This window comes from Rhyacophila brunnea, unplaced genomic scaffold (genome assembly GCF_057557595.1).
Source record: "Rhyacophila brunnea isolate RB1 unplaced genomic scaffold, BYU_Rbru_1.0 scaffold_5, whole genome shotgun sequence".
Taxonomy (NCBI): Eukaryota; Metazoa; Arthropoda; class Insecta; order Trichoptera; family Rhyacophilidae; genus Rhyacophila; species Rhyacophila brunnea.
In genome coordinates this window covers 24,533,212-24,556,593 of record NW_028233170.1, presented here as the reverse complement: position 1 = coordinate 24,556,593, position 23,382 = coordinate 24,533,212, and the positions used below count along the sequence as shown (strand labels likewise).

Genomic DNA, 23,382 nt, shown 5'->3' with positions numbered 1-23,382 from the left:
TCAAAACAACGAAAGCTCGAGCGAATCGCTTTATGTACATAATTAAATAAATGTACTTATATAGGTATGTTAAAAACAACATTGAATCCAATGAACACTGAAATGTAAGCAATTATGCAGCCAAAATATAATATAATAATCTATTATAATTTTATGATTTAATTTAATTTCAATTTTATTTTATAATAATATTATTATTCTAAAATTTAATTGTATAGGACATCATAATAACCAAAAATGATTATTTACTTTCTACGTCGTATTATTAACAACAACAAACTGTTGATTCACAAAGGAAAGATACAAAAAATTACGTTAATATTGCTTCAATGTTCCTTATTAAAATGTAAATCTAATACGCAACAAACAATGTGCGCAAAAATAAAAATAAATTTAAATGAAAAAGACAATACGTCAATTATATTATGAAGGACGTTATATATGAAAATTTATTGTTTTTTAATACAACTCTGTTATGGGAAAAAGAATTAAGTAATTACATGATAAAAGACGAATTGAAATTAAAATTTACTATAAACCCGAAAATGTGTGAATTTATTTACTAAATTATGTTTGGTGTGAATATCAATTGAAATGGTCAATATGAAGACAATGATATATTGTATTATCAATTTGCATGTTATGAGTAATGTTTGTAAAGATAAATAAACATAAACGAAGCCCTTAATTAAACAATACCTCGTTACGGTGAATACCTCTGCCGACGGTTAGTTTAGCTCCCAGACTAACGTCAAACATAAAGCCGATCGAGATATATTTCTAGCTTTGCGGTTAGACAGCAAACAGTAGTATCGGTGATAATCTGGATGCAACGGTCCAAAAGCACGTGGATGTGCTCTAGAGCTAGACACAAGAGAGCGGCGGGAATATAGTCCCACCAAAATAAATCATCGAGATCTGTTCGGCCGCGGCGGGCCACGGGCCACGGGACTAAACAGCTCGAACCGTTGTGACTGCGGACTCGATAAAACACTACGATTACATCACAACATTACACGATATACGAGAAAAACACTGCGAAAAAAATAAACTATATTTCTTACATAGTATAAGAGTCCGAAATCAACACTTAAATGTCACAGTCATTTGTTTCAAGTACAATACACAACACGGCAAGAAGGAAAACTCACCGGTAAAAGTTCTCACAAAACTGTCTGTTAATAAGTTTGGTAATATTTTAAAAGTTCAGTAAGTAAGAATTATTATGAATGGCACAGTTTTTTTATATTTCGATGAGGTATCGAAGTAAAAAAATTCGAAGGCTCTTTCGGTGTTATCGGAATAATATCAGATGGGTCGGTTTATTGTCGCGATGTAGCGTGCGAGAGACGTTCTCGGCGGGCGCGTGCTGGGCGCGTACTGGAAGACACCTGCTCGGCGCGGCGCCGCGGTGGGGACTGGCCGACGCCGCGCGCCCCCGCCCGCGCCGCGACGCCCCCGACGGCGCTCCCCCCTCGGGAAACTCCGCCCCCCGGCCCACACTCTGGCGCGGTGTGAGAGCTTTTATGATGAATACAGTTTTCCCTTTGATTGATAAGTTGTTTCACCGCTGCGGGGGTGCGCCGAAACGAAACAACGTGAGTGCGGTTTTACGAACGACAAAAAGCTCCGCTAAAAAACTAGGCAACATTCGGAAAGTTGTGAAAGCTAATTTATTGCTTTCAATTCAATACATGATTGTTTTTTCTAAAGTATTTTCACATCCATTCTGTCCAGTGTCAAGAAAAATGGGAATTACTCATTTCATATTTTTATCAATAAAACAAATAAATAAAAAAATCTTTAAAATAATATACGTATATTAAGTATATTTATTTTTACTCTAATCTTTGTCTAATGAGGGTTTATATAAATTAGAAACGTAATGAAAAACTGGCTCGAAGTCGTCTGTTATAATAATTTATTGAAAATCGATAGTGAGTGTTTTCATATATAGATACTTTGTTATGAATTGTATAATATTATGTACATGCGAATCGTTCTTTGTCGTCTACAGTCAAATATACTTGTAGGTACCTCATACCAACATTACTTTTTTCTGTTCCATATCCGTTATTAATTATCGTTGTCGTCGCTATTCAGGGATGGAGTGTAGAGCTGAGCTTTAAGAGCTAGGACGTTCTTCTTTCGCCGGGCTTTCCCTTACCGGAAACCTTCCCTTAAATGACATGATGAAATAATTGATACATCTCATGACGCCGTAAGATTTTGCCAAAGTATGTAAACATTTAAGTTTGGATTTTCGACCGTTTTAACCCTCAGTAACCCCTCTACGCTCATAACGTTCTGATTCCAGATTGGAGCATGCGTTTAAATATTCACATTTTGATATATTCAAGTTTACAAAGTTTAATTATGTCAGTGTATACACATCCGTACAGTAGAAACAAAAAGGCAAAATCATACTATTCTAGTTCTGATTAAACCAGGCCTATTTTTCTCAGTATGCACGGTTCCAATGATCCAGAGTGAAACCTAAGTATTATAATGTAATGTTCTCTATATAATGCCACGCTCCATTTAGTTAGCACATTCTGTCATTTATAGGAGACTTGATAATAATCATGTACATATTTGAACATTCTAGCATGAGACCTTTATTGTCGTATATCTCGTTAATCCTATTTCAGGAGCCGTATGCAGATTTTGGTCATTCGAAATATCACCAAGTACCTTATTTTAATGCTACAAATGCTTGTCAGCCGATGTTTTATGGAGCTGATAGACAAGACACATACTATGCCGTATGGGACGTGTACTAAAACATTCATAATTATTTTGTTTAAAAAGTGAAATACAATTGATTGTAATATAAATAAAATACCGTCTAACCGCAAGTGAAAATTGCAACCCTTCGATATCGATGATATAAAGTGCTGGTCAGTGAAATAATCAAACCGCCCCCACTTAAGCCACGCGTATCTTTAATCATTTACCTCTTTTGTTTACTTGTCCGACCTTTATAATATGCCTTAAATAATAATGTTGTTATAATAAAAATAAATTAATAAACCAAACTCAGTGCAGAGTTAACGAATTATAAGTTCTGTTTTTTTAATATCTCTCACTGTAAAAACGAATGTTAATTCACCAGTGCCTTTTTCACACGAACACCTAAATGAAGACTCCAGAGCCTCAGACGCTCAGCATCCTGCTTTCTTCGGAGTATCACTATGTATATGTCCACAGCACAACATAACTTGACTATATAGATTGTTGATGAGATTATGTTGAACATAGATTTCAAAGTATGTGAAAACCAGCTTGACTGTTTGCAATGCACACTGTGTTGTCCGCATACATCAAGTTATTGCGTAAAACTCTTTGATAGCACTTCGCAGAAAGTCTTTTCTAAGAAGATATTAATACATGTTAACGACCATTGGGGATAAGATGCAGCTCGGATTTACTCTTGTTAAATACTTGCAGTCGTTCTGTTTTTGAATTTAACAGTGGCATTTTGCCGCGAGAATATATTGCAGAGTATACAGAAATCCTAAATAAATAATAGTTAATATATAAATAGTTATTTATTGAATGGATCAATTGATAATCAATCATTCATTAATAGCTATCGACATGACATCCGTGAGTGCATTATGGTAATTTTCAACAGTAATTAATTAGAAAATATAATACATACGTAGCGATGCAACGCTACATAGCAGAAACATGACAGGTAAACAACAGGTCGATATTTACAACGAAAGCTTTAGCAATCGGAGCTTTCATGCACTACAACATAATATGTAGGTATAACCAAGTAGTTTTATACGTATAGGTACATGCAATGCTAAAACTATAATATAATATAGTGAATTAAATAGTATATTACCCGAGCAGAAAAAAATATGAACAATTATTCATATTCTCTTTTATAATAGAGTGGTGATCGTATTACTGACGATGTAATAATCACCATAACATCTTTCAATGCAACGAGCTCGTTTAACATTAAATTTATTTCGCCTGTCAGATGTATGTTTGTTAGAAAAAGTTTTTTCTTCAGTCAGACACTTGGCAGTGTGGGTGCTCGTAGACACAGCTCTACACACTCCCACGTGAACAAAGCAGATGTGGGGGATACGTATATATAGCCACAGCAATAAAATTCGTGAAAATATGATTGAATTAAAATATATCTTATGAAGTACATTATATATATGCAGTGAAAAGAGTGCAAAGAAAATATATGGGAACGCAGAAGCAAGTCAACGTTACAATACATCTCGTACAGTGAGTGGTTGGTATATTTTTTCGTATGTCTACGCAGGTAGTAGATCGAAAAGAAGAATCGATTCTTTTGTGACTACGCTGTTCAAAGCATTTGCTTAGGATCCCCTGGACTGCCAGGCGTGCCAATATATCCATTATTCGAAGAGATAAGGATAAAAGCAGACTCTCAACCTAATGTCTGATTCCAATTCTTCAGTTTTTTTCGGTGACAGTTCGGAGAAGCTGATCATGTCCGCCACGAGACTATGCGTTGGTCCGTATTCGTGGAAAGGAGGCCTCGACAAGTGGGTATACTTATTGTATATCCCCTCTACTGGAGACATTATTTGACGATCGCATCATGTCTGATTGGTTTTAATATGTATCTACCAAGTGTACGTTTTGAATAAATATTTTTTAAATCCTATTTTTTATAACGTTTTACGTGAAAATCGTTTTCAAATTAACCATGGCGAAACTCTGCTCTCGGTCTGCCGCAAGAGAAAGAGAATATGCGAATCGGTGTGCTTTAATATAAGGCGTAGTTTACCACTACGGTCGCGCAGTAGGTTCATTGCATAGTAGAATAATAGTTTAACGATGAGTCCCTAAAAGATGGTGAAATCATATCATTTTCACGACGAATGGGTAATTAAGTACTTGATTCTTTTTTTATCGTGAATATATTGATTTGGAAGAGCGCTGATGAGCAGGTATTATAAAAGGCCAATAGTTAAATATATTACGTAATTAGTATGTCACCTAGTAGCATAGTGGACAAAGCGCACGGGGCGTCAGCCCAAGAGATGCAGGTTCGATACCTGCCGAGTGTCTTACTTTTTTGAAAAATATTTTTTCTATTGGTTATAATATATTTTCTCAGAAGTGTTTTTCAAAATTATGTAGGATGTGTGAATACAAATGTTTTCACATATTGTTAACATCTCAGTGTCCCCATGCAAATATAACACTTTTGTTTAGTAACGATAGGATAGTGTGGTAGAGCCGTTATACTAGATAGTAGATCACAAGCATTTCGAAGTTGGATATGCCTGCTATAGTCTATTAAATAAACAACAGTTGTAGAGGTGTTTCCGTGATTACTTGTTACCTTCTTTCTACATTATCCACAATACATTTTCATCCATTTTTCAAGCGTATTGCATGGCGTAACGATCGTGAACAATCCGCGATTACTAGTACATTGATATGTGGCAGTGGCGAAGGGTGGAGGTAGGCTATTAATATCCCCCACAAATGGTGCATACTAAATTTTGTCAGTCATACGTATTTGTTTTCATTGAAATAAGACTACAATTTACAGATGGTATTAGTTAGTTTTTTAAATTCAATTAAATCCTGCGAAAACCAAGCCATAATAGATAATAGCCCAAATTACTCGTCTATCTATAAAATATCTAAAATTATGCAATTAAATCATATATAACTTTGAATATTTTATAGACAGAATAATATTTTTTATCTATAGTTTGGTTTGGCAGGGCTTAATGAATTTAAAAAAATTAACCAACAATATGTGTAATATATATTCTTAATCCAATGAAAAAAAATAAGTATGAATAAAAAAGTGTGCACAATTTTGTCGTATCGCCCAAAACATCCCAAAACTATTATGGTTTGGTTCAGGCAGGGTTTAATTGATTTTTAAAAACTAACCAATCCCATCTGTAAATTTTAGTCTTAGTTCAATAAAAACAAATACGTATGGCTAACAAAGTTTAATATGCACTTTTTATGGCAGACCTTTACAGCCTACCTCCACTCTTCGTTACTGCTATGTGGGTACCTATTTAGTGTGCTAAGACAAGATAATCCTTCGGCTATTAAGTATTCATCACTGGAAGTAATGAGCGATTAGAGTCATTGCCAAATTGTTATAAGATCACAAGAAATCTCCCAGTCAAGGCTGAAAAAATAATGATAATGGAAATATATCTTGTTTAAACTTTTGATTCCTCTGCCAAACTATGTGATAAATAAATTATGATTTACCGTACAGAAAATATTCACTTTTTATTACGAAAGTTCTAACATTTTTTTGATATAATTAATATTCAAAAATTCATTCTGATTGCCTCACCGTGTTTTCGAGCAAATTTGCGTACCGAAATAATAATAAAAACAACTATGAAATATAAATTATATAGCTTGTTGGTGTCAGAGTGGAATTATAGTACGTTGATACCTATCCTGGGTAGTTACCACTTTGTTGAACCGCTTACGAATTAAAACGATCTAGATTAGGAATTCGTATATTTTAGTGGTTTTAATGGGTTGGTAGTAAGTAAGCAACATTTTTTAACACATTAACATTCACATGGCGTGATGAAAATGTTTCTGCCATTCTTGAATTATGCATTATGTGTGCTTGACGACTATGTGCATGCATCTAACATTTTCTACGAAGGTAAAAAGCACGTTTGAATATTATATTATGCTTAGATGATAATCATTTGTGACAGAAAAAGGTGACACCGTGTTTTGTAAAGTTGACTGCAAACAATTCGTTGATTTGTGCGAATATAGAAAAAGGTGCATCAGACCGGGTAGAATCGTACCAAACCTGACTTAAAACAAGGCAAAAAGAAGCAATTTTCGCGTCGATGTAGCTTTTGTCGACCGCGTTTCAACAACACACATGCTTAACTCATTCGCTGCTGACTAGATAATGATTTTTTAATTATCACCTTTAAAATGCACGTTAATTACATCGATCGCCCGCCTGGTCATTACGCGCCAGGTGCGTCTTCAGCGTCCAAACTCCAAAGTATTATAACTGATTTATTAGAAAATGACTTAATAGTATCCAAATCAATGAGGTTTGATTTATTAGGTACTCTCATGGAAACGTCATTACAAACGAAAATCGTACATTGCCCACTTTCAGTTTGGGCAAACTCGATATAGAATCTCATTGGCTGAAAACCAGTTCATTCTAACCAGGCGATACCGATACTTTACTATATCCCGTTTAATTCCGATATGTCAACCAATTAATGGCTTGGAATGATTTACGAACTATCAGAAAACGTGTATGTATTAAATATATGCGAATTTCTAAGGGCCTATCCTATTATAGTAAATAAATAATCCAAACCTAACATTATATTTTTTATAATGTTGTATGATCAGTTATATAACGTTAATAAACCATGGATAGTGGTGTTTATTTTCATTTTTACAAAATAATGCTGTAGATAGGCTTATTGTATAATACATATTTTATAATTACATTGTGAGCATAAACTATAAATGATACGTGTTTCGGTATATTTAAAAAAAATAAAAAGGTACAACCAAAACATTGACATATCGACTATCTCATAGAATACACGTTCGCCAAAAGCTACATTGAGACATGAGCGAAATTTGGGTTTGTCTTGCTTTTCGATAAGAGGTTTGCAAGACGCGGCCGGTTATCACCGTTTTGATTAAGTAAATATATCACTAATATTAATATTAATATTTTCGACCGAAGGTACTTGATGGAATTTGAATTTAAATTCTAATGTATTCAAGCTCTATACTATTCCATTTAAGTCGTTTTTGTAATATTTTTATTGTTATAAAGAATTTTGACTTATTATTAGGTTTGACGATTTATTATAATAATATGCTGTCCAGTGTATTGTTATTAATAAGAGAGGGTTTTTACTAATTAGGTTTTTTACTTCAGTTATTCATAATTTGTTATTGTATTTTTTGTTGTAATTTCTGACTAAATAGGTAGGTAATGGAGTTTTTACCTACTTTATTGTATTGATTTACTATATAAGTTAGGGTTAAGGGTGTTCGTTGTCAGTGTGTATTTGCCTTTGGTGAGTGTACACGACGCCTGAAGATGCCGAAAGGCGAAACCCGGGTCGCAAAAAACGACTTAAATGGAATAGTACAGAGCTTGAATCCATTTGAATTTATATCCATAATACATCAATACAAAAAATATATATTTTTAAATGTTGTCTGCATGTTTCGTTATAAGTATTATAACTCAACAACTATTGGACTAAATAGTTTCCAACGACATCTCAAAAGATGAAACTTTTTCTAAAATAACAATTTATCACAAGTATGTAAAGTTGTTAAAAAATGTTGGTAAAGTGGCGTGCGATTACATGTGACGGATATCAACCGCATGTGTGTGATGTGATACTGACTGACGTACGTGTGTAAAGGCACTGACTGAAGATTCATAATGTATTGTGTAGAGAGGCGCGCGATTAGATCCAAATGTTTTCTATCTCATTTATGATATATTTATATTATTCATGATTGAAATAGACCAAATCGAATTTGTTTATTTCTTCATTCTGTATAGCTGTCTATTTATTACTCGTTATGTCACGCGGGCGAACGTTAGTATTCAATAAACTCTTAACTCTTAAGTATAACCTAATCAGTAAATAAAAAGTCTTTTTTAATGTTACGACAAACGCATTATTTCATATTCGCGATCTCAAGGGGTTACGTCAGGGAACAAGGTTACATGTATAGTGATCACAGTATGTACTTAATTAGGTAATTAATAGACTACAAACATGAAAGATCAAACCGCAGTAGAAAAGGGTTAATGGAGAACGTATTAGATAATTATTTACGATTGAAAGTGATTTGGAAAGCTAAATTTATATTAAAGGACTATTTTATATTACATGTTGTATGAAAAATAACTCTACACATATAATATGCCACGTTAATTCTAAGCGAAGTGAAACCAATTTGCCACGCACGTGTGATACACACAGGCAAGATGAAAATACAAATTAAAAAAAGTATCACAGATACAGAAAACAGATCCGATGCTTAAATATCAAAGGAATTAGAGAAGTTAAACGAAATCTTGACTACATTTTAATGGGATTTTTAATGTATGTCTAAAAGGAGGTAAAACTTAAAGTAGATTAATATATTCGTATATTACAATAACGTAGAGATATATATCTACAATTCCCATTATCTTTTCTATATATATTTATATAAATATAATATTATACATTCGTGAAAACAAAAGCGTGGTTGGTTGCCTTTTAGACAAAATGATTGTTGGAAATCTGATTGGTTGCTCGATTGGAAAATACTGTAGATTGTCTGATCCAGAGCGTATATAAATACGACAGTATACGTAGAACATCCAAGATGGTTTTAACTGAAACCGAGTAATTTTACATGGTTAAACGTCGGAATTATTAGGAAGTAATTGTGCGATCAAAACAATAGAATTAAGTGAAAGGAAACATCAACAATTTTGCAGTTTGACACGACAAAAAATAAAATATTACCTACCTCCTAAATTTGCATACTGCCTTATAATTACTAATTATTTTAATTGCGAGAGGCAGTCTAGTGCAGTAGTCACTAATATTTTTTGTTTTGAAAATTTCACAAATATTCTGACGGTTTAAACTGGAAGGTTATTTGTAAAAAACCGCTAACCAGGTAATATTTTTTCACCCGTTAATTGGATGCCCTAAGTGACCAAGTAATAATATACCACACTCACCCATCGTCATTAGTCAACTTAAACGTATTATATTTGGCAGCTAAACAATAGATAACTGTTGTTTTTCGCGATCACAAAAAAATACCAAATTTCTTTTTTTCGTCAAACTACTTTTTATTTGTACAAATTTTAATAACCAACGAAACTGCAACATGAAACTAAGCTTCAGTTTAAATGACGAGGATTCACATCTTCGCTGTATGCCTCGTTTCTTCATGATTAATTTGAAAATGACCTTCACGGTAGCTGGTTTAATGGGAATCATATTGTTGTTACAAGAGAACGTAGGTACCTATACACTTTTTAGATATTCAAGAGTCTCAAGTTTGGTGTATAGTACGAATTAACTCATAACTTTGTTTTGGTTAAACTCGACATACAATATCTATGCACTAACTCATCGGTATTTAAGTCTTGAAAAACATAAATATTCCTTGGTTATGAAGGCAATTTATTTTCATATTACAAAAAAAGCGTGAAGACCTGTCAAAGTAAATAAAACAAACAGTCTATTCTGTACCTATTCACTTTCCTGTGTTATTTTATAAGTGTAAGCGAAATATATTATACTAAGTAGATGATGGCGTGTTGGCGATTGCTTGCTGATAGTGAGTCAGCGGAAATATTCCTACATTGGAGCACTATGAACACTATTTGCCTAGATAGGTACGTTAAAATATTATGCATAGAGAGGAAATTAACCGTAGAACGGTACGTGTGGTATTTAACGTTACCTACAGTTAAAGTTAAATTTTATATAGTGGTACCAAGGATATGGCATAAGCCCTTCGCAGTAAAGTTGTATTAGTATTCTTAGATAGTATTTGTTACGGTAAATAAAACAATTATTCTCACCATTGTATGTGATTTAAGTTAAAAACGATTCAAATGGAAGAAATAAAAAACTTGAATCAATTATAGTTTAAATTCAAATTACAACAAGTAACCTAAGTCGATGGTATTAATTAAGTTTTTTTTAATTATACAAAATATTTCCAGATATATAATACGATGACAATTTTTGGGTTATAAACACATCCTCGGAAAGGTCTACGTTAACTAGAGTGCTAAATATTCAGACAACAACGTCCATGCAAGAGACGTGAGCGAGAGGTTATTTAGTGCTGTTGCTGCCAAAAGTTTATAATTAACACAGGTGTAATATAGTAATATAGGTGTTTAGGTTTAAGATGCTAGAAAAAATTCATGGCCATCCGATATATTATAGTATAACATGCACAGAAAGCATAAAAAAATAGCATTCATTAGGAATATAAACTTTCAAATTGCAATTACTCCATACACGACTTGAGATAGATATATCTTCATACGAGGCGTCCACCTCATTCGAACCGTATCAAAACCTGTTCTGTCATTATCCCACAATGTATCGCACATGACGTTAGCCACCCCTTCAACTAACTGACACTGCAAGTGTGACAGATGAGTCGCAACCCACTGTTCGATTCATATCGAATTTTATTGAACGACCTCACAACCGTGTCTAATATAGTTTAACTATAAAAATCAGTAGATAGATATATTTTTCATTATGATTATTAGAATATTATTGCCATCAGAGGCTATTTAACATCACTGTTCATGACGAAATTAAGTTTCTTAGTTTTTTTTTTGTTTATAAAATACAAGTTATTACTAAAATGCAAATCTTATAATGTTTGCAGATTGTACGTAGCTATCGTTTGGCAATATGGATAGAATAAATTCAAGGTGAGTCGTTTTTGAACGTTCTTTTTTCAAAGTCGGATTGCTTAGAAGAAGAAGAAGAAGAAAAAAAGGTTAAACCGTATGTGTCGTCAGATATGTAAGTTTTCTCTTTTGCGCCGCCTTCTATTTGGTTTTGGATTTGCAAAGGCCGTATGTGTGCCCATGGAAGGTGTATGAAATTTATTCTGTGTCTAATATTGCGAAATGAAATTTACCCTTTCTGATTATGTAAGCTCGTGCGTATATTAGGCATATTTTCCGTAAGAAACTCGCTTATAATGGGGTATATATGTGACGAAATTTTTTTCATGCATACAAAGTTTATTATCTACCTATTGAATTGGAATATTTGGACCAATTTTTATATAGGAACATGATTTTTTTTTAAACATTAAATAGAAAACTTATTAATTTCAGACATTCGCTAGGTATATAGGTATTATTTAAAAAGAGTTAAAAAACACGTCGCCAAAATCGATTCCTATATGATTGTGCGAAATTACTATTAATTAGAATTTAAATTCAATTGCCATTAAATATTTATTTATTTAATAATACAAAACATTGTGGACATACTAAATCTAAATTCAAGACGTACACAGCATGAGATTTACATTATAAGCCAAATATTACTCTCATGAGAGAAGAAGAGAATATAGAAAAAAAATATAATAATAATAATACCAAAAAATAAAATAAAATCAAAACATACTTAAGTACAATAAAGAAAAATAAAATTTTTGAAAACAAAAAAATATACAATTTTATAGAGAAAAATAAAGTTTCAAAAACCATCGATCAATAGTATTCATAAAATATGTGAAAAATAATTAATTACAACGAGAAATAATGATATTATATCTACTTATCTTCAACGTTGTACCTTTTAAGTTAACATTAGCAGTTAAAAAATATATTGCTAACCTTTTAGAAATTACATACCTACCTAATTAGAAAATCTTGGTAAAAATACAGTGCCGTATAGTACCCAAACCTGCGTGCATTGGATTCCGGCCAATGTTATTTACCAATTTAGTCACCTGCACCCTACATTATTACAACGAAATAGTCATGTAACTAAAAGCCAATGCCAAGTCTTCAAATTTTAGTCTAACGTACTTGCGCTAATAATTTAATAAACTACTTTTTAAAAGTCTGCATTTTGGAATGAATTTAAGAAATGACAGTCTCAAGAAATTGATAAATCGATAGAGAAAGCAATGCATTTATTAAAATGCTTTTTAACATACGATACTACAACGTAGCCCTGAGATTATGTTTTTCCCATTATTGTTTCTATATTGTAAGGCGTTGTGCAACTAAGAAATATCACGAATGGTTAAGGTCTACGAGACGGTGTTGTATACACGTTTGTTCAAAACTCCGTGAACTGACAAGAGTGACTAATTTGCAAGATCTCAAACTAATAAGATGGGGCTAAGACGGTTTAATTACACCTGGAAAGTTACAAAACCTCAGGTAATATTAAGTAAGATACAATTACATAAAATCTCAGCTCAGTATCTAAGGAAAGATCAATTATTATGTACGGTACTTTTTTCGCTTAAAAAAAAATTATACCAATAGTCGATATAGTGAGGGTTGCTTTGTTCGCGGCATAATATATGACTACTACTATATTAGGGATTGCAATACCGAATGAAAATGTCAATACCGGTTTTTCGGTATTTATTATTGAATATCGGTATTTTTTAAACATTAAAAAAAGAGAAGTAGGTGTTTATCAATAATAATCAATAATCAAGTCAATAAAATAAAGTCAAAAGTAAATCAATCAAATATCAATGTTAATCAATAATCAAGTTCATGTGCAAATAAGTCCGGCTGCAAGAAAACTTTCTTAAATTCAACGCTTGTACAGTCATCAATAATTATAGAATAACATTTCATAAGAGAACATTTTTGTCACGGATGTTTTCTATTTCGAAATAATATTATGATAATTCAACGCGACAACTACTTATATATATATTTGATGAAATTTGTTTTATTATTTTTTCACCTCTGTTGGCTTCACTCAATATATTTGCATTTTAGCAGCACATAACTCATAATTCATTTTCAAAAACGTAAACGAGTGTGCTTTCTTAATACCAAAAATTCCGGTATTTTTGATTTTTAAATCCGTTATTTCGGTATCGATAAATACTGAAATACCGGTTTTGAAATACCAGTATTGCAATCCCTATACTATATATTACGACAACTAGCAGAAAAACACTGGTTTGGTATTCAATCCAAAGATGGTTTAGACATCGAGATATCATGCGGGAAAGGCGCGGGCGGGTATCACAGGTCGTCATCGTATTTGTGCGTAGACCATTATATATATATTATATATATATCTACAGGATATACCTACCATTCATTCGATATGTAACGGAAAATATGGGTACTTTTTCCTGAGATGGTTATAAAGGTACAGCTGACAAAAATCTAAGTATAAAGATTTATTGCAAAGTAAGTAACTAAAGTTCAGTTTTAAGTAGATATTATTGCATACGATATATATTTATAAATACCTCATAAAATTGAAATATTTCACTTTATTTAAACTCTAACAATACAATTGACGTAGGTAACCAAATTAATGATTGTTGCATCAATTTATGAGTGCAACAGATTTTTCAGTGACAACAGGACTTGCGTCTCGTTGAATGATGAGGAGTGGGGTCAACCCGTTAAGGAGGCTGTTCGACTGTCAAATTATCCGTGGCACGATCCTCAGTCGTGACGACTTGAACATTCATTGATATTTCAATCAACCATATAATTTATATTTTACGTCTCTTTGGGGAGGGGGCATGTGTGGTGCGCGCCTGCATCCATGCATTAAACAACAAATTTCTGACTCCTCTCTATTTATGGTCGTCTTAAGAGGGCAATCAGCATCTACGCTATTTTGGTGAATGATCATTAGCTGAATTTACAGTGCCACCGGAGTAAAGAAGTTAGTCTATGTGCTAAATACAAATAAATTCTAAAACGACATGATTCATCGACGTTTTTTGAAGATAACGAAGTGATAATTGATTTTTAACTATTTCTTGAACAAATCATTCGAGACGATTCTTTTAAATAGTTTTGAAATATTTTCTCATTTTCTAAAACCATTCTATACTGAAAAAGTAAATATTTTCAGAGAAAACAAGTTTGGAATAATATTAGCATTGTGATGTAGAAAAGTCACATACGGTAATACCCCGAAGTTACGCGATAGGTGGGTCCGACGAAAATCGCTTAAGTCGTATTCGCGTAAGTCGGAGTACGACTTTGCTTATAAATACATATACATTTTGTTTAATTGGGACCAAGAACTAACAAAAACACTAGTTGATTAGAAAAATATTTAATAAAATTGCAAATTAGTGAATATGTACAAAATATTAAAAAACTCTGACGGCTAAAATTATTAAACATGGAGCATGCTTTGCCTACTCATTCTCTGAATGCTGGTTGTCCAAATTCGAAAGAAAATTTATTTGTCAAAGTGACCGAATCCAAAGGATTCAAAAAATTTTAGTTTTCTGAAAAGTATGACAAAAACAAAGCTAAAGAAGTAATAATAAAAGACGAACAATAACGTCGCACAGAATGTAGGCTACTGAACGTAAAATGAAAATAATCGGCGCGCGTAAGTAATCGGGGCGAGTTGCGCGTCTATAGTTATTCTACGTCTATTTTTCGTAATGCTTTTGCGTCAGATATCATGAGTAAAACATGTTCCATGTTAAAAATAAATGAGTTATGTAAAAAAGTTATTTCGATGTCGATGGGTTCATAAAATCTTCAACACATTTTTCTGACGATACAATGCCTTCTTTTTTTCACGCAGAATTGCTTCGTAGCAAGCTAATATTTTTTGTTATTCCTTGCTGTGTGAGTCCTTGTTCTTCGTTGTAGTCTAAAAAAAATAAGCCCTATTCAATTGAGCAGAGACTTTCTATCAAACATGCAATTGTCATGTGATTTTCTGGTGGAACTGCGTCTGAAGTGAAAGCCAAACGAAAAAATCAAGACCCGCGTAACTACGAGTTCGCATAAGTCGGGATATTACTGTATTATAATATAAATTCGGTATAAGAGTTATGTATATATTTGAAATTATTTTTATGGACGAAACAACAAAAGTCACATACTATATGATATCATAAGCGAATTCCGTTCCGCAAATATACAACTGTCCTTTTAAATTAAGTCCTCACACAATAAAAGGAAAATAATAACATTGCCTCTACTGATGTCAAGTGAGATTGGAAAAGAAAATAAATAAATCAAGAATACGATGGGACCTTTTCCGTTTTACATAATACCCTGAACAAATAGATGATTGGCAAAAGCACACACGGACAGATTTGTGAAACCACGAGTTCATGGAATTTCGTTCTGAATTTAGACTTCACAGAAACTCATCAAAATAAATCGAAACCGAAACACAGTGTAAGCAGGTGTTTAACAACAAATAATAAGCATCACAACCATCAAATGAGTAACACCGAAACTCTTCCGACATTTCCCACCCGTGTTTTGGTATATTAAAAATAGCAGACTGATTATATCGACAATCCCATATAGTAACACATTTTGATGATAATGTTTCTTATTTAACCATAATATCTACCCCTTAGCTGGAGCATATGCCATATGGGTACCACACAACGCCTCCAAGAATCCCTGTCACTCTTCAGTATTTTTGGATCATACCAGGTCATGTTATCATCTCGTAGCTCAGTCGTATACACACTGTATATTGCCCACCACGACGCCGGAATCCTATTCTTTAAGCCAGGTTGAGGTTATCTTCAGGTGTCTGCAGCACGTGGTCGAGCCAGGTCCAACGTCACCTTTTCGCTCTTACCGTAATGAGAGGCTGATTTTTTTCGCACTTTTATCTAATCGTTACTCCTAAACTTATACATCCGCACACCCAGTAAAGCAGCACCGTCAGAATACAAGCGTCGAATAGGCGGTATATATAAGTACGTGTTATATAACATTATGTTGATATGTCTTTTCTATTACGTCGCATTAGCTTTGTTGACATTTCTTAGAAGTTAATAGTCGATCATCTAGCAGTAATCAAATAGTAATTATTTTAACTGCACTTGTATCATTTTGTAAGCTGTAGAACTCAGCTTTGCATAATCTCATGCAATTGTAGTCATCTTTGATTGGAGTATATGTACGAAGGTGAATTTGTATACTTCTGTTCTACAGTGGGCGGCCAAACATAAGAGGTCTGACACTGCACTGAGAAACCTGCCACGTCAAATTCCGCGCGTCAATTCCCGCGCTTCTACTGCGTAAGCGGAACTTGATGTTGGTGACGGATGACGCCGGCATCGAGACCAGGTACAAAATGAACATACTAACAATAATGTGTTTTAAATATTATATTATATTCTTTTTAAACCAACAGACCAAACAGACTTTTGACCCCAATGACGGTAGTGTAATGAAACAGCAGTGCGGTAGTAGAAGTGAAACAATCACATATCACCCAGGCTTTGAGAAAACCACATATATTGTGACCTCACCGAGATCAAACGCAGAGCCCTCGGGTGAGAGCTAAGTACCCGCATCGGAATACAAGAGCCACCAATAATTTATTTAACCACGTGACAACTAATTAAAATCATGGCACCTATATCAAATGTCATTCCAACAAGAGAATAATTGACAAAAGTAAAGTGCTATGTGTAATTAAATGAAAATAAAAAAATACCTGTGATATAATGCATGAATAATGAATATACTACAATATAAAGACAAGTGTGGATTAAATCTGTGTCATTATTGTTTAGGATTCTTAGGAGGATGAATTTGGCTGTGTATGACTGAAGACTTATATAAAAAGGTAACAATGATTTTCCGGCCCGGGATCAGCTAGGGTTGGGACTAAGAAGGTGATTTCACTGGACGAATCAAGAGGTCAAAATTACTAGGTACATTTTCTAGTACAAATATATTTCGTAGAAGCTTATAATAATAAAGACTCATGTAACATTTACAGTTTTATACTTTCTAAAAAAATAGCAAAATAACTAGACGTAGGACAAATAAATATGACGTATAAAACTGGCCAATCTACCATATAAGGGTCGGTCGACACACACCGCAAGTTGCCATAAAAACGCAGTACCTTGTTGTAGAGTAGCTTCTTCATAACTTTACACCCCGGCTCTAGGATGAAAATGATGTAATATATTATGAAAATATTTTTTTACACATATTATCTATTTATTTTCTTATTCTTACATTTATATTAATACAAGTGAATATCATTTGATCTAATTTTATACGTGGTAATCACGTAAAGAGGCGTCTCAGTGTAGTAAAAAGTTATCAATCGTATACTCTAACTTCGGTATAATAGACTAGTATTTGGCTGGACCGCAGCAAGATAATGTTTGTACAAATTGTAGTGCGCGTGGGCTAACACGATGTCTAATGTCAGATTTATTTAAATTAATTTAGTAATCGTTTACATAATATACAATAGAGTAATAATGCAGGAAGCTGACTATATTCGATGGGAGTTTGCTCATGTTGAATGAGAAGAGTTTTTCGTATCGTTCGATCCTCGGTTGGACCGGTTAGCCATTACGACATGGTTTCTAATGCGGGTGCCTTAGCTATTAAAATACAGATACATATTAGGCATACTACAACACACACTGATGAGGAGCCACCTAGGGGTACTCTCAATACACATTTTGTATAGCTAAGAATTGAGGTGTGGCGGATGGTGCAGAGAAATGTAAGTGATAAGCAAATACAGTTAGATACCTACCTATAATAAAACTATTCTTGTAGTTTGTCGTCAAAACTACGTCTACTTACCACCGATTGCGTATATAGGATAGGCTTTAAGCTTCAAATAGGTATATACTAAATAGTTTTTGACAGTCTGTAAGAAAATCTGGGCCGTTTATTGGTTGGTTTATTGGTATTGGGCGGTATGCAGCCTGTAAGTTCTAATTTACAACTGACAATGGATTAAGTATGTGCGTTTTCTTTTGCGCAAGGGCGTCTCAGTGAGCGTGGCGATTCTGGTTAATAAACTGTAGGTATGGTCACAAAATATTATATCTAATTTTCTTAAAAAATAATTTATCAGTAGATATGTATAAAACTCACCACTTTAAAACATATAAGAATACCTGCTTCTGCTTGCCTTCGTGCACATTTTTTCCTAATATAGTTTTGGCGTAACTGAGACCTGACCTGTATAATATCATAAATATATACTCAAATTTCAATAAGTATGTATTCGTTCTTCTATGAAGAAGATAAATAAAGAATGCTTGGAAATGTAAGTAAATCCTTGTGGAATGATGGAGGCATTTAAAATATAATCTCCCTTTAAGCTGGTTGTGAAAAATGCAATTTCCTATAAGAAATCGAAAAAGATTGAACGCATTGATATTAGGCGTGTCTTGATTGGCAGAGTGTGCAGGGGGAATAATGTAATTTATAACATCGGAATCTCAAAAACTTTTAAAATAAAAAATAGATAAAATGACAAAAGAAAAAATGCTATCGAAAACGTTCAAAAATTTAAAAGATTGTAAATAATGAGATTTCTTCGAATGTTAGTTCTGTTCGCAAATTATACAAAGGGGAGGAAAAAACTTTAGATTAAATGTAATTTTTAGATTGGTTTTCAAAATTATATCAGATTGAATTGAGGGTTTAAGCGTGATTTCCTTAAAATTCGAAGAGAAGGTTCTGGTGTTGTAACATTTTAAATATTAACATTTTCTTTGAAGCCTCGGATTATTATTTATACCTCCCTGTAACTGGTTATAATATGCTTACGACAAACGAAATAAATCATTTTAAAGCAACAATGCGACGATTTTAATACTATTGGAAACCAACAAAACTCTTTTGTTATACATTTTCATTATACAGAACAAAGACTACTGTTCATTTGTATATTACAAAAGATTGCTTTTATTGATTTTAAAAAATATTTTTGAAGTAAGTAGAATGTTCTTTGAATTTATGTAAATTCGATTGCCTGTCTTTTTTAACCTATTTTATTTTACACATTTCACAATGCTCCACGATCGCGATTTTTTTTTTTGATGTCAATGCTATTATGTTTCCGGTACAACAGATCACGGTGAACTGTGATCCAGCAAACTGCATACGTACAATATACGTATCCTTGTAGGTACCAGTAGCGAAGGGTGATTTTTGGAACGAGATAGGCTGTGGAGATCAGAGAAAAAGAATACACTTGTCAGGTATATTTACGGGAAATAAGAAGAGGGAAATATGATTATTATTTTGATAAAATTTTAATAACTCGATGATTAAAATCGAAAATTAAACGATGAGTTTAAACGGCCTAAAAATCATTAGATAAATCAAAATTATTTTGTATTTAAAAAAAAAATTATATCAAGTATATTTATTAATATGTGATTGAACGCCATATAATAAATTATTGTTTTAAACTATCTAATTATTAACAATTTTATTAATATATTAAACGCAAAGACTTTAGGCTTTCGCATTAGAGCTTATCGTTTTGCATACACTGCTCCAGACAAACCGAGGTCACGTGATATAAAGTTCATACAAATAAAATATCTTTTCGCGCTGTCGCATATTTTTTTTAAACCCTTTTTTATAATACATTCCTACTTTTCTACATATACGACAGATGTCGTTGGCAAATTAAATTATTTTTATAAAATAAAGTTATTATATTATAGGTACGTCAATATACAATTAAAAAATATTTTTTCTTAAGGTAGGCTTTAAATAATCGCCTAGTATGGAATCTTCGCCACTGGTAGGTACCACTCATTACTTTTGTATCTCCGATCCGGTCCGATTAATATATTAAGTTTAACCTAATTATTGTTAACTTTAATTGGGATAATAAATCATCTTCCCCGTGACCGATAAATGCCATATGTGATTTTCCTAAACTTACTTATGACAGCGACTGTGTGTGTATTATGTATATTACACACACATCAATAAAGTAGTAAAAAATAAAATCACAACTCTGCGTATAAGATGAGTAGTGATCTGATCTGTAGAGATGGAAAAGGGAAATAAGGCGGAGAGAAGAAAACCCTTTCACTGATTTTAAAACTGCCAATACACTGCACGCTTCCTCACCTTAGTAATCCGCCGTGTTTGAGTACACATGAATAATAGATTAAGCAACGCCCGAGGTAAACACGTTTCTTCGAGGTAATACGGCACAGATCTGATGGTACTTTTATCAAATATGATTTTACGCCCGGGCGATGCCGCACCGTAAGTAATTCATGGAACCGCTTTGTGTTTCTTCTTGTTAAATCCGCGGAAAATGTTGTAGGCAACCTAATAATAATGCTCGAAATGGCCCAATTTGAGAGCGCAATAAATAATAAAAATACGAAATTAGGTATTTCGAAACAACTTGGGGGGCTGAAGAAATAAATTTCAATATAATATTATATTTTTATGACAGCAACACCATCTGCCGTCAATCTACTTCTTCCTCACTCTTTAGACCTTTATTCTTCGTTCGCAATTCATTCAGGTGCTTCCTTTTATCAAAGAAATGAAAACACGTCAGTCTTCGGTGACGGACTTGTAATCTAAATGCTGCCCGAGCGTGCGACACTCAGCGGCCTTGTAACACTGTCGAACGAAATATGCCCTAGCGGTGAACCCTTTTTCGCGATCGCGTAACTACAAGAAGCATAAAATGACAATAGGTGCGGAACATGGGCCGGCTTTGTCCTCATCCTATGCTCCGAGAATGGAGCGTAACCGGCTGAAGTAAGTAATTCTTGGTGTTTACCAAATGTTAAAACTATTACAATGAAATTCGGTAAAGTATTTGATAATTTTGAACTGAGGCACTGACTGGACATGGTGGCTTTGCTGGCAGGCTCCATGAGTTTGTTCTTGTTACCCGTTCTACATGTCCATGTGGCAGAGAAATACAGGATGCAAACCACGTCCTCTGGAAATGTCCTAAAATATGTACAGAAAGGGATGAGCTTCTCAAGACGGTTAAACCAGTTGGACGCATCGGACTGTTCGACCTGATCGCCACAAAGGAAAATTTTCTTGCATTTAGACAATTTTCGGCGTCATACTGTGAAGATCTCTTTTCTTAGATTGTTCGAAAGTGTTGTAATAGCTTTTGTATTTAGCATTTATTTTTGACTCTGTATGTTCTTTTAACGTTAAATTCAGTCAAAGCACACTTGAGTGTATGGCGACCTTAGTCTTTGGTAAGTGCTCCTGAGACATTCTCGGTCAAAAAAAAATACTAATGCTTCTGATCGGATGCGTCCCGTGATACGCCAGATTAAGACCGGGTGTGGTTTGGTGGAGTCATTAACTTAAATGAAGAACTGACTACATTGACACATCAGCGTGCTGTATTTGGCGCGAAATGATGGAAGCGGAAGGAGGGTGAATATAAATGTACAAAAATTTAAAACAGGTCGGTATGTCATTTCTGTCACACACTAAAAATAATTATTAATAAATAAATTATTGGTTGGAAATAACATTTCATTTTTTAGTTTAAAATTTAATTAAATTCATTCAAAATATCTGACTGTAGTACCTACCATGTGTATTATAGATATCGTTGCACTATTTCAGAACGGGAAATCTAAAGTAAAATCTAAAAGGTTTTTTTTTGTTTTCGCAACTACAATCATTGTGGCAAGATTCTTAGATTTACATGGAATAATTACTTATATATACTTAATGAATGTAGATTAATTTAAATAAAGAATACAAATCCGGGTCAAGTCTATTAATTTTTCATTACCTATGTCATTTTATTATGTAGTGGAAATAATAATCGATAAAATGTTTTCATGCGTATCACATAAAACTTTAAATTAAGCTATCGAGACGGATTAACATAAACGGGAGATGGAACTCGGAACCATAGAATTGCTATCCCAATACGTTAAAGGCCCACGAATCCAAGCAGCAGAACACTTCGTATGCATAATACGAAAAAATCCCAAATATATTATCTAAAAAAAAAACTATTTTCCATTCATATTTAATTAAATTGCGGATGCTTCCACGACAATTTCGTTCGCTATTCATAGGAAAAGAAGGCGGCATGTACATACCTATTCGAGACAGAAAAAATCCTTATTTCAGTGAGTCCCGAACGAGGTCACCTCTATTACAGATACAAATCGGAAAGAAAGCCACCTTCCCACTCAGGATCCGGGGGTTGGGTTGCGGAATATCATTTCGTTACCCTGGCCTTACAGTACCCAGAGTATTATTGGAAATATGACGGCAATCTCAGCTCCGAATAAAGGGAAAACTCAAAAAATCCGGCATCAGTATTATATTTATGGAATATTTTAAAATTAACTTAATACAGCCCGAGTTGTCGGTTTTTAAATTTACAATTATATCGGGTATCATAGATATTTTTCAAAGTTTCAAAATTTAAATTGAAATGTAGGTACTTAATATTTGGTCAGTTTTATGTTGAGATGTATCTGAAAAGGTTGAAAATAAGGAAATAGTAAATAAAATCTTTTCTTATAATATAGATTAGGTACTAACTATCAGGTATTAACCGTAGTTTAAAGACCAATATTCTCGTTTCATATTTGAACTAAACATGCAACTTACTTGTTATTTGAAGAATATCCTGCCCCCTTCGATGCTCGACGATAAAAATATTGGGACATACCTGTGGAAGAAAAAAATATAGTAAATACAAAAACATATCATTTCATATAGAAATACAAATACAAATAATGTGAGTAAGGAAATATTTATATTTCTAATTGATTTTAGTTTTGTACTATTTTGTCTATTTGAGTCATTTTTGCGAACCAGGTTTGGCCTTTGAGCATCTTCAG

At 33.3% G+C, this 23,382-nt stretch overlaps 2 protein-coding genes across 3 annotated transcripts in view; both read right to left on the bottom strand.

The window, feature by feature from the left end:
• LOC147066200 (pseudouridylate synthase RPUSD2-like) overlaps window positions 1-1,420 on the bottom strand; it is a 491,295-nt gene extending 489,875 nt beyond the window's left edge. Inside the window, exon 1 of one of the 2 annotated variants that reach the window (XM_085955875.1) lies at window positions 1,065-1,420. The gene's annotated coding sequence lies outside the window, so the exon portion shown is untranslated. The remainder of the gene's footprint in view (window positions 1-1,064) is intronic. The other variant, XM_085955877.1, reaches the window with a different exon arrangement.
• A 20,765-nt stretch (window positions 1,421-22,185) lies between these two features.
• LOC147066199 (uncharacterized) overlaps window positions 22,186-23,382 on the bottom strand; it is a 444,290-nt gene continuing 443,093 nt past the window's right edge. Inside the window, exon 3 of the mRNA XM_085955865.1 lies at window positions 22,186-23,210. Within this exon, the coding sequence (XP_085811991.1) occupies window positions 23,133-23,210 (78 nt within the window). The 3' untranslated portion in view covers window positions 22,186-23,132. The remainder of the gene's footprint in view (window positions 23,211-23,382) is intronic.